This window comes from Helobdella robusta (assembly GCF_000326865.2).
Source record: "Helobdella robusta unplaced genomic scaffold HELROscaffold_4, whole genome shotgun sequence".
Lineage (NCBI taxonomy): Eukaryota > Metazoa > Annelida > Clitellata > Rhynchobdellida > Glossiphoniidae > Helobdella > Helobdella robusta.
The window spans coordinates 2,281,734-2,297,028 of NW_008704902.1; the positions used below are offsets into that span (position 1 = coordinate 2,281,734).

At 32.0% G+C, this 15,295-nt stretch overlaps 2 protein-coding genes across 2 annotated transcripts; both read right to left on the reverse strand.

Annotated features, from left to right (window-relative positions):
* Nucleotides 1-1,369: 1,369 nt before the first annotated feature.
* HELRODRAFT_67197 (hypothetical protein) lies at nt 1,370-1,832 on the reverse strand (the record flags this gene model as incomplete). The annotated part of the gene is made up of 2 exons (XM_009024293.1): nt 1,370-1,595; nt 1,735-1,832. Coding segments are annotated over 2 exons (324 nt in total), but the record flags the coding sequence as incomplete, so codon positions are not given.
* Nucleotides 1,833-8,399: 6,567 nt separating this feature from the next.
* On the reverse strand, nt 8,400-15,176 carry HELRODRAFT_67421 (hypothetical protein; the record flags this gene model as incomplete). The annotated part of the gene is made up of 14 exons (XM_009024320.1): nt 8,400-8,618; nt 8,914-9,005; nt 9,172-9,314; nt 9,426-9,491; nt 9,757-9,817; nt 11,515-11,568; nt 11,945-12,024; nt 12,288-12,505; nt 12,682-12,843; nt 13,343-13,474; nt 13,843-13,969; nt 14,182-14,312; nt 14,449-14,523; nt 15,090-15,176. 14 exons carry the CDS (start codon nt 15,174-15,176, stop codon nt 8,400-8,402), a joined length of 1,647 nt encoding a protein of 548 aa, XP_009022568.1.
* Between the last annotated feature and the right edge of the window lie 119 nt (nt 15,177-15,295).

The following is a 15,295-nucleotide window of genomic DNA, read 5'->3' on the forward strand; positions in this document are numbered from 1 at the left end:
ACGAATCGAGAGGATCGACATCAGGTGCGTTCGTTGAAGATAGTAGTAACCTGTTTATCATGCTTCCTGACTGATTGTGGAAGTTCGCTTTTGTTATTTTTCTCTTACTATTTGAAGTGCAATCGAGTGTAAACAGATCAGGATTTTGAATGTCAGTAATGTTAGACATATTTCTGGAAGAAATATCTTTCTCCACGATTGGTTTCTCCAGTGGTGGCCGGACTAAATTTTGCTGCTTATCTTCGTTATCCGGCCTCACGACTGCTTGAGTGGATGACTTCTGTTGATTATCTTTTAGTGGAATTTGGGAACTTTGCTGGGGAACTTTTTCCTGAATGAATATTGTTTTAAAATTTATTAAAAGTGTTGTTACATAAAATATTTATTAAATGAGCAGTTCAGTTATGTGTTATTTACAGATTGGTAGCATTATGGGACTTCTTCGTCTTAATTATAATTAACATTGATGAACAAAAATTTAACATTTTACAAACATCTTCCCACATCCATCATGAACAAACAAGCAAACCAAATTAATGATGCTCTCAAAAATTTGTGAATCTATTATTAACATAATTTATTTAATTTCATTGCAAATTAAATATTTTAAAAAATACATTCATAAAGTTATGGCAAGCCTAAATGTAGGTTCACTTCATCTATTAAAAAATTATTTAAATACATAACAGGACTAACCTCATATCAACTTTTTGTTTAAAGAATATTTCAAAAGCGCAAAAATCAACAAACACTATGTAACATTCCAAATGTTAATCAACAAATTTAATAAACTACGATATCGTTAACTAATGATAAACTAATTTTAAGATATTATAACTATTGATTGATTGATTGATTGATTGATTGATTGATTGATTGGATTGATTGATTGATTGGATTGATTGATTGATACAAAATGAAAACAAAATTCCAATGGATTCCAACCTCATTTGCATCTACAAGATCTTTAGAAGCAGCATCTTTCCTCAGTTGTTGCAGTGGATCATCAAACAACGGAAGTTTTTTAGGTAACGAATACTTGTTTTCATGGAAGCCATGTACTTTTTCAGCGATTGGTGTCGCGCTCAATACACCATCTGAAATAAATCATCTAAATAAAGTTTCAAAAATGAGAACTTATAAAATGTTTAGATGTGGGAGGTTATGATGTCGTCAATGTTATTCACCAACAGCGCGCAAACTCTTAACACAGTAAAAAAAATGGAACGAGATAGAACATGTATAGCATATGAGCGAGTCTGCGCCTTTCAACGAAACGCCATTTGGTTCAATCACAAATGCAAATGCAGATGCAAGACGAAAAAATGACATCATCACAAAAAATGTAACTGGTGAGACATATAAATGATTAAAACAGCCCAAAATAAGAGTAACATTTTTTGAGGACACTGAAGCAGTGGGCCAATATAACTTGGTAGCAGAACTTCAACTGCCTGTCATACTGGACGAAATATTTTCTTTGCAACCTCATCTGCTTAATGACGTCACAAACATCGATGACCCCGTGACCTCTATTTACTTCTTCCACACCTGTATAAATTACTGTGAAGGTACCTGTACGACCTGATCCATTGCTGGCCGGTTCATAAAAACAAACAACTTTAATATATAATCAAGTTTTTGTTTGAAAATACACGTGCAGATGAATTAAAAATTAGAAACAGCGACATGAATAACGATTGAGATGAGTTAGTCGCATGAAAGGTGACTGACCTGCAATGCACAACAATAGGCTTCATGATGTTTCTCTGCTGTAGATACAAGCAATGTACTTGGCTCATGAATTCCAACAATCCATCAACATTCGTCGGCTCAGCTCTGAACAATTAATTAGTTCATTCTCTTGTTTAGATTTAAAAAAACAAATCTGATCCAACGACGTAATGACTAAATTACTATTTTCGGTAATTATTTATTCATATTCATAGAATTAATCCCTCAAAATTTTTCTTAAGCTTTTTTGATAACCCATGCACACGCGACAGCCTATCCAACATTCAAATCTGCATCAACAAAGCACGAGAATATCAAAGCAGGTTACCTTCAAACCTGAAGATACAACGACATAAAAAGTTTGCTAATTACAGAATGAGTTTTAACCGGTCGTTGCATATGAAATCAATATAAGCGAATGACACGCACAAATAAATAAATAAAAAAAAAAGAAAGAAAGAAAGAAATAAAGACGTAAAAACAAACCCGGGAGGCCATTGATTGTATTGCAGATGCATGATTAATCTGGATAGGTGAGTTTGCTGGAAATAAAATTATTTGAACAATCAAAAAAACATTGAACATAAATAAGCATTCTTTATTAATAATAAAAAGTTTAGAAACATTGTAACTTGAACGTGTCGTAAATAGTCGTTAAATGAATGTAACAGTAAGAAGGTAACAGACCTTGTTATGAGTGAGATATATAATGCGTTCGGTCCAAGAAGATTTAATCTGTATGGAGTGAAGAGCCAGGTTGAAGCTTCCAATGTTCAGTGGCTGACTCTTGTCAACCGGCCAATATATATTATTCTGTTGTGGGAGATGGTTCACGACATTAACAATCCATTAAAGTAATAACGGCATCAATTATATACGGAGCTAAAAAATGAATGATGACATAAAATATTAACATTATATAGACAAAATAACAAGACATCATAACAAAAGCTACTCCTCCCTACCTTTCCAACAGTTTCGTTCTCATTGCACAGCATCACGACAATTTCAACATTGTAGTCGTACAACATTTGCCAGAAATCCGCAAAGGTTACAGGGAATGGTGACTGGGAGGCTATGATGTCCGGACAACCAGCTGACATACTCTGACGCGCAAACAACCATATTTATATAATTATTTTATAATAATTATTATAAAAGTAATTATAACTTATAACAGTAATTATAACATTTCAAATCAAGAAAACAAAACCTTGATGAGGCTAGCGTTGATGTAATCATCTGCAGATCCCAATAATTTAATTCTAGTGCTGTCAACTGCAGAATGTGATGATCAAAGGTTATGAAAACATTTTTTTCAAAACACATCAACCACAAAAAAAAACGAACAAACAAACAAAATAATTTGAAAATTGCTATTAAAACCGTTTGAAAGTAAACAATATAAAATTTTTATTAATCTAATAATGTGAAAGACCTAGTTAAAAATATTAACTAACTAGCGTCACATAAGTATTATTAGTTTCATAATTTGTTTCCAAGATAAATGCATAATGCATAATGGTGATATAATTTACAGAGAAAATTAAATTTTACGTTGATAACAACTTACGAGTGAAATTTAAATTAAATGTCTATGAACAACAAATCAGCAAATTTATATTTTAAAAAGTACATCCAAGCATACAAAAAAAGAGAAAAAGATGGAAAACACACATGGCATCATGTCAGGATGCTTGTTCTTGAGGGGGTAGCATCTCGCCACTGCCATTGAAAGATGCTTCGTTGACTTTTCCTGTTCGTCACTCAGCTCCTTCATTGAAATTGAAACATCAATATTTTTATAAATCGTTTAGTTAGCTTCTACTCATCAATTAAGTTCATCCAGGTGAGACCATCATAAAATCAGCACAGGTGATCAAAAAAATGATCGTGCAACAAATTATCCATCAACAACAGAATTCTGGTTTGCACACTGGGTAGATTATCAATCGACCCATCCAAAAAAGCTTATAAGCATAATTAAACATACAAAGTCATATTACTGACTGGCAACACATAAGAGCAACAGCAGCAGCATATTCATTAACTACCTTCCATTCCTTGTCAAGCAGCGTGTGCTTGTTCAGTGTGACCTTACAAAGTGCATCCACGTGTTTCATCAACTTCTCAGCGTGACTGCTCAGTTTGTTTAACGCCTCCTGGTTTGAAAAAGGATCCTTCGTGTTCAGCTTCAAATTTTTCCTTTCCTCTTCATTCTGTTGTCTCTTTATATCCTCAGGCGTCATGATCTTCGGCTGCAGAGGCTGTTGTTGGTTCGAGACGTTGTTCATGTTCAAATCAGTTGACAATATTTCGTCGAGGTTTGTCGATGAATTTTTTCTATTATGCTGGTTTGTATGTTGTTGAATGTTTCTCTTGTCATCTTGGTGTTGGTGCATTGTTGTAGTTGTTGCTGTTGATTGTGGATATCCTTCAGTTGGAATGTGTTGTGGTGGGAGTGTTTGTTGCGGAAGAGGTTGTTGCAGATGCACAGGCTGCTGTTGTGATTGAAGAGGTTGTTGTTGTAATTTTATTGATGACTGCAGCTGATGTTGTGATAGCAATGCATCTCCTGTTTGCTGCTGTTGTTGTGATTGTTGTTGTAATTGAACTGTAGCAACAACACCTTTGTTGGAAACTGCAGGAGAATAAAATGGCTGTAAATTGACGGCATCCATTTGTGGAGGTGTAGTGTCAAGTAATGAAGATCGTATGAATGATGACTGCTGCGGCGTTTGGAATGATTGTGGTAAAGTTGGTTGTTGTAACTGTGGCAAACCGAACCTTTGTTGACCAACGATGATTTTTTGTGAATTGAGTTTCTGTGCATTTAGTTGCTGTTGTAAGTAAGGTTGTTGTGAGGTGATTTGTTGCAAGTTAGATGAGAGTTGTTGTGAGTTAGGTTGTTGTTGTTGTACGTATGACTGTTGTTGTGAGTTCGGTTGATGCTGTAAGTTAGATTGCTGTTGTTGATGTTGTAAGTTAAGTTGTTGAAAGATAGGTTGTTGTTGCTGCTGTTGCAAGTTAAGTTGTTGTTGGTGTAGCAAAATGGATTGTTGTAAGTTTGATTGTGGTTGTTGTAAGTTTGGTTGTTGTGGTTGTTGTAAGTTAAGATGTTGTGATTGTTGTTGAAAGTTAGTTTGTTGTAAGTTAGGTTGTTTTAGAAAGTTAGGTTGGTTTGGTTGTTGTTGAAAGTTAGGTTGTTGTGGCAAATTAGGTTGTTGTTGTTGTTGAAAACTAGGCTGTTGTAAGTTAGGTTGTTGTGGTTGTTGTAAGTTAGGTTGTTGTGTATGTTGTAGTTGTAAGTTAGGTTGTTGTAGTTGTAAGTAAGGTTGTTGTGGCTGTAATTTTTGATGTTGTGGTTGTACAATAGGTTCCAGTGGTTGCTGTAAATGTTGCGATTGCAATGGTAAATTGAGTTGCGGCTGAACGTTTGTTTGTTGTTTCAAATAAATCTGTTGCATTTGTGATGAGTTTGGCAGTTGTTGAAGTTGTGGTTTGAGTTGTTGTGAAGGAATTGGTTGTTGTAATCTGAATTGCTGAAGCGGTACGTTAAATTGTTGTACGTTAGGTTGTAGTTGCTGTTGTATGTTAGATTGTTGAGGAGTGTTAGGTTGCTGTGAATGGGATTGTTGTGGCATGTAGGGTTGTTGTTGCATGTTATGTTGTTGTTGTAACATAGTAGATTGTTGTTGCATGTTAGGTTGTTGTGGTAACATAGTAGATTGTTGTTGCATGTTAGGTTGTGATAAGTTGGTCTGTTGTGGTACAGTGGGCTGTTGTTGGAAGTAAGGTTGTTGTTGTTTCAAGTATGACGGTTGTAAGTTTGGCTGTTGTGCTTGTAAGCTAAGCTGAGGTTGCATGTTGAAAGATGAAGTGAACTGAACATTATTTAAATTATTTGTAAGCGGTGATGAATTATTTTGGAGTCGGTGAATAGGAGAAGAGACATGACTGCTCGGTAGGGAGTAGGATTGTTGCTGTCTAACATATGGCTGAGATACATCGGGTTGTTGCTGTGGAAATAAAACTTGTTGAGGTGGTTGCTGGACAGCAAATTGTGAAGAGGGAGGCAAAAACGGTTGATGAATTGGATGGTGAAAAGTTGGTTGGTAGGACTGTTGGGAAGATAACGGCTGATGCACTTGTTGAGAATTTTGCAGTTGAAATGACGGTTGCTGAATTAGCTGATTCTGTGGCTGCAACACTTGCAGATTCATATTTAACATTTGAGAAGGTTGTGGTTGTTGATCAAATTGATTGGATTTAAGAAGGGATCCAATGTACCCAGACGATTGAGGCATGGATGTGTGCAAGTTGTTTGGTACTTGTGCTTGCATGAACTGCTGGTAATTCTGCAGGTAGGACGGTAATTGAGATGATACGGATGATTTCAACATTTGTTGAGACAAATCATTTCCAGAGGTTGACAGAGGTGCAGAATTTTTTAGCGCATCTCCAGTCAAGTCAAAAGATGATGTCACTGTCGATTGGGCTTGCGGTAGTGCTTGAAAAGATGTCGGAATTGGTCTAGCAAGGACATTAGATGAATGCATGGCTAATGTTGTTGGTGGGAGTTTGGGAGCACTGCTTGCCGAGGTGGATGTAACTCCAAAAGTAGAAGGCTTCATGAATGGTAGATAATCTTTTAGTTTCAAGGAACCAGTCTGTGGTTGTGGTAGCATCATATTATCCAATGAAAGATTTGTTATGTCACCAGATAAGATGTCATCATCCTCATCGTTTACATCAAAATTCAGGTCTTTACGAGGTGGTAATTTGACCTTTGCCATCGGCTGTGGAGACGAAATTTCTGTTGGCTTGCTAGCTGTCAAACAAAAAAAATATTTTTGACAATTTTTTAAGCTATTTATAAAGTGACAAGCAATTAATAACTTATCAAAATTGAGTAAAATTTAACTAGGAATGCGACGGTTCTGAATTAAGACCAGGAATCATGTCCGTATCGTGGAATAAAGGCAATCCAACGCTGGAAATCCGTTTTCGACAGATTTACAATTAAGTTTGAATTTATAATTTTTTTGAGATAATAAATATTTTGAGTCAAATAAGTTTGAATAGCTGATATTATTGCAAAATATTATCGAATACTGACTACGCTGCTACATCAGCATTATATAATATTTGTAGAGTTTTTCACAGGTATAAAGTTTCACTTAATTAACAACATATTTAAGTTTGAAACCGTGTACACGGGTACAGGATTCAAGTTCCAGTACACATTCAAAATGAGATTCTGATTTACCACGATTTGGATCTGTGTCCTAAATCTCTGAATCAAGATATCAGTCTCATTTCTAATTTTGACTATTGTACAAGATTACAATGCCATTTTAAATCCACCAGACAACATAATTATTTACAACCTCCCCATTAAAAATAAAATTCAGTAAGTACAAAAATTTCTTCAAACAAACATTTTTTAAGTTTCTCCTTTATCTTATTTTCTTTGCTCTGATAACTTTCGGCAAGATTTTGAGCTTTCTTAAGCAGATCTCCAACGTTAGTTCCAATCTTGTTGTAGAACTCAACTCCTTTTTTAGTCTTCATCAACAGATCCTCATAGACGTTATAAGACTTTATAGATCCAGAAACAAATTCATTTTGCCTGATATTGAAATCAAAAATAATTTTATAATAAAATAAACAAAATCTTGAATGAAAAATTAGTGAACAACTTTTTGTAAGCTTCAGTGATTTTCTTCCTGATAGGAGCGTACGTAGCATTGACCTCTGTGAGAGTATGCATGATGTTCGACTGAGCCTGCAGATTCTGCTGTATTATGCTCAACTGCTGGTTGTGCTTGCTTAAATTCTTCTCGAATATTTCCTGCAAGTTGGGAGAAAATGTTTCAAGAATGCCAGCAAACTGGATTATTTTATAATAAAACAAATTTATTCATTAAAATAATTAGAAAATAATATCTGACATCAAAATATTGTTGAAAAGTTTATGATAAAAAAAAACTGATGATAATAACTAAAAAAGCAAATTTACAAAAGACTCATGAGTCTGGTTTCATCAAACAAAGTAATAACAAAATAACAAAAATTAAATTAATTTTATTACAAAAAAAAGCTATCCACAATTATCATTTGAAAGTTAACATGAAAGTGTCAGTTTTAAAATGTATACCACAGTTTGATTATCCTCAGTGGAAGCGGATGTCATGACGAGTTTTTGAGTAATGTCATCTTTTTGCAGCTGCTTTCTCAGTTGCTGAAGCAGACATTTTCGTTGATTCAACATCTCATCAGTCTTTGATAGCAATCTCTTCATTTTATTCATAACCTCAGTATCGGCATCAGCTAAACATGCAAACAAATATGAAAACACAACAATAAAACTATAATTTTTATCGAACTTGAAAAGTAACATACAGTATTACAGAAAAAAGTATTCACAACTTTTAAAAAATTAGAAATTTTAAAGCTTATGAAAAATATTTTAGAGTCAGTAAAAAATAATTCAGACGAATGTGTGGAACGAAAAATGATTAGAAGATAGATTCTGAAAAAAACGATGATAAAAATACAAACAATCATACAAAACGAATATAAACAAATAAACAAATGGCCAAAAAAGAAGAATGCAGGTGATTAAATGTAAGAAAGGGTATAGAATCTCAGACATGAGAAGATTAAATCGTACATGGTTTGTACTGGTGTGATGCAGCGATCTGCATGAGTTCCTCAACAGAGCCACAGAGCAGCTTCAAGTTGGAGATGTGAAATTGCATCAACTTGTGCAGCTCTTCATTGGATTGTGAAGCACCTTTTAGAACATCATTCATCTTCGAACACTCATCTCGAATGACGTTACATTCATTTAATCCATCCAACTTAATTCCATGCTTGTCCTATGAAAATTCATTTGAAATTGAAATTATAAACCTTATCTTCAACAAGATCAAGTTCATTTCAATAATTTAATCTGTAGAAAAAATGTAGGGATAGTAACGTACACTCTCAACGCTTAAAATAAAAACTTTTCATGTTTAAAAATACTGTTTATTATTATCAAAATACGAAATTCATTTCTATAATATTAAAAATGCAATTCTCAGTTAATCGCTAGTTAAACAATTGAATAGTTTTTTTCATGATACAGAATATAAACAGTAATGTTGGACAATTGAAGAAGTAAGTACCAACCAAAATATCCTGAATGCCTTGCTCTACACCATCAACTATTTTGATTGTCGCATTCAAATCACCTTCCACATCGGTTGATCGACTAGACAGCGCTAATTAATCAATATATAATCCATTATATTTGGTTATTTTATTACAAATTAATAATAAAAACAAAATAATATAGAAACGCGAAACATAAAAAACAAGTTAAAGTAATTTTAACAACAAAATGCAGATGTTTACACAAAGAATTGAACATGATAAAGAAAGAAGTACCCATCATGGCATTGGACAGGTCCTTGATGGCATCAGGTCTGACGCTTAGAGAGGCACATTTCTCCAGAAGACTCTCGGGAATGGTGAACGCAGGCGGCGAGATGGAATCAGAAGTCGTCAGTTGCAGGACATTAAGGAAGTTTCTGATGTGGTGAAATAATCATTGTAAGAACATTTAGGAAGTTTCTGATCTGGTGGAAAGATTTAGTTAGCAAGCGACAAACATTCAAAACAAATCAAATTTTCTAACTTACTTCATCTCTTCATCTTTTTCTTCAACTTCCTGACCAATTTTTCTGAGAATTTTCGCTTTTTCTTCACTTTAAAATAAACACAAACAAATACAGCACAGTTCAAATGCAGTACAGTTTCCACAAATATATATATGTATATATAGTCGACCAACCGACATATATATATATATATATATATATATATATATATATATATATATATATATATATATATATATATATAGTCTATGATACAATCGCCAAATAATTATTTTACTGGAGTTAAGAATGAAATAAATAATTGTAATTATGCAAATAATTATAAGTAATTAAGTAATTTATTAGCACGAACCTATACATTGAAGATATTTGATGCACCTTAAATGGTACCAGCTTCATGAATATATCTGCCCCTATATATGATATATCAATATATATGTGTATATATATATGTATATTATTATTAGTATCAAACACTTATAAAGCGCCTATTAAAATAAATATCTCTCACAAGCGCAATCGAAAAAAGAAAAATAATAAACGAACAGTGAAATAATGTACATCCTATCAATAGACGATATGATACAATCAATTACAATCGTTCATCGCAAATAGATAAGTTTTCAAATTCTTTTTGAAATCAACAATGTTCATCTTTGACATTCTCATCGACATTGGCAGACTATTCCAGACGATTGGTCCCGACACTGCAATGTCTCTAGACGATGTCTGCAGCTGCGTAGTTGGTACAATCAACAAATTGACGTCATCTGATCGCATGCGTCTGTCAGTCGAAGACAGCGGCTTCTTTATGAATCTATCAGCCAGGTATTCTGGGAGTTGTCCGTTTATGGCCTTGTACATAATGACGCATATTTTGTAAAAAATTCGTTTCTTCACTGTTAGCCAATGGAGGCTATTCAGAATTGGCGTCACATGATCGTATTTTCTACCTCTAACAATCACCTTTGCAGCTCTGTTCTGAATAGACTGGAGGTCAGCGATAGACCTTTCTGGCAACCCATAAAACAGACTGTTGCAATAATCCAATCTCGAGTGGACAAACGCATGAACCAATGATTGTGTTACAGTTTGATCCAGATATTTTCTTATTCGGTATATTTGTTGAAGTTGTGCTGAACATGATTTAGATTGCGATTTTATGTGGTCCCAAAGTTTTAATTTAGTGTCAAAAATACATCCCAAATTGGTAGCCTTCTTGCAAAATTTTATCTCATTATCTTCAATCATTATTGAATCAATTTTTACTTTTGATAGCTGCCGCCAGGTGCCCACTGGTAAAAACTGTGATTTATTTTGATTAAGTTTTAGACAATTTTTTGACATCCATGTGTCAACTTCAGCCAAACATTTTATTAGTCTTTCAACTGCACTTTCGAACTGATCTGGTTCACTGCTGACTATTATTTGAATGTCGTCTGCATATGCATGATAAGAAAAACCAAAAGTATTAATTACATTAAATACATCAGCTGTATACATATATATATATATATGTATATATATATATATAAATATATATAATGGTTCAGATAAACAATGAACAAACAATGGGTCAAAAGTTAACTATGAATCAGTCAATACATTTAACAGAAAACATTTTAAGGCATAAAAGTTAAATTAGAAACCAATTTAAAATAAAATGAGTTAGACTCCTTAATTAATTCAGGTAATAAATTCCAGAGATGCATTGAAACATTGAGCACATGGATTTAATAAGAAGCTATTTGAACCAAGGTCACCACAATTAAAAATAAGATCAGTTACTCAAAATTTGCTAAATTTTGGTTAGCAGAGAAATAAAAAAGCAACTCAAATAACTTTCAAGATCATGTAGAAAAGTAGAATTGGTGTAATTTGTAAGTTCAAGCCCATGTACCATTTATATGCACAGCAACAAGAGACCATCTTGATAATGGCAGGAGAACATGTATGTAAAAAATAGCATAGGCTAACTTTATAATCGTTAGTAGCGAGTAGTGACTAATGAGGTATAAAATAAATTTGCAGTTCTTTCAAAGTCACTTTGTGATACCCAAGTGGTAAAGATTATATCTGAATTGATGCAATAAAAAAACAAGCATTGTACCTGAGATACCGGGATCATCAACATTCAGGGGAATGCCCTTGACCAGCGAGGCTCCTGTATGAATTTGCGTGTTTGTTGCGTTAGAAAGCTCCAGTCAACAAGAAATCAATTACATTTTTAAATGTTAAAATCCGCGTGATAATTTAACTGAGGCACATCACGTGAACATTTTATTGTAAACAATACTTTGCTGTAACAATACACATACCATCTACAAATAATCACATGCTATTCTACAGTGCAATAATAAATTTTACAAGAATTTTTTTTAAATTAATAAAATATTTTTAATTAATAATAAGTTTTTATTTATCCAACTTGTAGTTAATCCACGCTACCGAATGAATCAAACGTCACAGGAATAATGAATGTGTCAGTTAGTAAAAGGCAATTAAAAGTAACGATTAAAAACTAAAATACACACAGCAACCTTTAATCTCCGAAAGATTTTCTTCATCTGGAACTTTGTCATGGTAGATGAAATCGTTATCTTTTTTTGCAATGTTATATCTGCAGTGAATAACAACGTTTGTTTCTAGTCAAATCACTAAGCAAATTCCGTAGATTAATTGTTGATTAATAAATATTGAATTATTAATAAACGAATGATTAAATTTAAAATCAAAAATAAAAGAAAAAAAGATTTGAGAACAATTTGTGAAACAACTACAAAGTACAGTTTAAGTACAGTTTAACTAAAACTGCAATCAAGAGCATCAATCTAATTTAATATGGTGAAAAAAAAAATAAACATTGAATCTTGAATTACAAACTTTCCGCCAATGACATCGACCATGAACTTCAATGATTCATCCACTGCCTGGTCCTCCAGTTTATTATTTTTCATGAGTTCCTGCAACTTGTCCGTGGAAACCTTCAAATAGGCCAACCTCTGCCCCCACTGGCTTGCCTCCTCAGCTTGCAAGCCAGCATAATAATACGTTATGCAATCGTAAAAACTCAACTTAAGAAGCATTCGCTTTTTCCATTCCTGCAAAATTGAAATTCATTTATTGTTAATTTTGGAAATTAATTTTTTTTAGTTAATTATGAATGTGGTCTGATAAAGTTTTTTGATATATTGATGTTGTAATCAAAAATATAATAAAAAAGAAATAACAGAACATTGGAGAGAACCAATTAACGGCCATACATATAAAAACCAACCTTTGTCTGTTTATTGTTAATCGATGTTGAGTTCACGAAGGCATCCAAATGTTTTATAGCCTGTTTGTAGTAGTCAACAATCTGAGCAGAAACCTTGGCTGTGATTGAGCTTTTTCGATTGTCTGTCATTGATTTCTCTAATATACATTCTTGAGCTTGAGCCTATATGCAATTCATTTATTAAAGTATGTGTTGGTTCCAAAAAAAACTCCAAAAGCTATACAAGTCATATTAAATGGTGTTCCACGTTATTTAAAGCACTAAGATGGTAATAATTTCGATAGAGCACCATTAACAAATATATCATCATTGAATGCAAGCCAAGGTATGACTGAGTTAATATAAGAGAATCATTAAAATTTAATTTCATGTTTTTTTTTACCACATAATGTGATAAATAATTGAAGTTGAACTCTCTGAGGAGCATTGTTCACATTATGTACACCCATGTAGACAGCAATTTATAAAAACCCTCAGACATATAATTATGGTGAAAATCAAAGATTGGTGAAGTTGGAGATGATATAAAGATCTTTATTAAATTAACAAAGTTAATGCAACAACAATCAAGTAAAACACCTCCTAAAATTAATCTACACAACTAATCATAATGAGGATTATTATATAAAGATTCTAATGGTGGAACAAAATATTAACGAACCAACATAACAGTTGCATATGAAGCCAACAAATCTCTGTTGAAATCAGCACTGCCGTAACTTTCAAATTTATCAGCCAGATGTTGATACGCCCATGCCGCGCATTGAAAATGTGTGCATGATACTTTCATTCCCTGGTGATTTTATAACAACTTGATCAGCGTAATAATTAAATAAATATAAAATATAAATAAATAATATATAAATTATAATTTTTAAATGATCTTCAGACAAATTTCAGACAATGATCTTCAGACATTTAGTTGCTTCGTAGTTCTTTGTTTTTAATCGAGTTTATTTAAAATCTGCTTCATAAAACATTCATCTATTTAATAGATTCATTAACTAATCAGTGAAATTATTTGTCATCATTATGTAACAGTTTGAGAAGATGGATGCACAAATTTTTAAACAGTGACATAAAAAAAATGAAAAAATTTTAAAAAAGATACTGATATCTATAAAATTTGACAATAAAAGCAAAAAACCATCAATTAATTACTTCTGGACTCAATCTGTTCTCCATACTCCCAAGTTTAGAATGTAAAGATCCAACATTGAACAAAATGCAAGCCTGTTCATATCTTATATCATTATGTGTGACCTCTCGTCTTGCCATGGAATCTTCCCTAGAAAGACATTTTCAAAAATTAAACTAAACTTTGTAAATTGAACCATACAAAATATAATAAAACACCCAACCAATTATATATGATGTAATATAATATAAAAAAATTTGCTAAAAAATAACACTAGACTTATTTTATAAATAACAATTAATAATTCATTAATATAATTCACTATTTTATAATTAATAATTTCTTTTTTAAATGCATTTTACCATGAGAAGCTAATATTAAATGCATCTCCTCCATCTTTTATGAGGAACCTATTCAGGAGGAACTCGATCTGACAAAAATATTTCTTTAATGAACTGCAGCCAATAAAATCCAGTGAAACTGATGTAGCTTGCTGATAATTTTATTAAAAAATGTTTACTATAATTAAAAAAAAGTAAAAATCACATGACTGACATGGTGATTAAAATTGTTTTAAAATAAAATAAAAAAAAATAAATCAAAATGTTAGACTGCTAATAAATACTCACTTCTCTTAACTTTTCTATTTCCAAACATTCCCTGTTAAATTTTTCAGCATCTTCTAAATAGTTTTCTGATATAAACTTCAGTAAAAATGAATAATTCAAAATTAAAATTTGTCATTTCTTATTATTTGTTGAATTTGACAATTGTGGTATGTATCATCATTATTAATCAAGTCATAACATTAGATATAATTATATGATGATGATATATTAATGACGTCTGATATGAATGATGACATCGAGATACTGATATACAGATAAATAAAGAAAATGAACATTATCATATAATCATATAAAAAAAACTATTGTACACAGTACAATGTACAGTCACAGTCAGGTGATAATTTATAATATATTTATAATTATTATTATTTATTATTATTTATTATTATTAATAAATTATTTGTTAATATCCATAAAGATAATTTCAAAAAATTGTTTTCTACCGATTAAATAATTATATTATTGATTAAATGATAAATTTCAAACTTAAATATAAATTATAAATAAATACAATTAAAAATTAAATTAAAAATTAAAGATTAATAAATATTAATTAATGACAAATTAATATTGCGTTATAAACACAAACTATAAAATTTTCGAAACCAAATTTATGATTTAAACCTAAAATAACGTCTTACGTTTTGGATTGCGGAAGAGAACTCAACATGCTTCGTTGATAATTTGAGATCAAAATTTATCATCGGCAACCTAGGTACGCCTTCCATATTTATTGTTTAAAAGTAAATGTTGTGAAAAAGTGAAATGTTATTGTAATTTCAGTGTAATCTCTTTGGTTGTTTTTTATTTTTCAAACTCCCAGTCCGCAATCCGCTATCTTGCATGC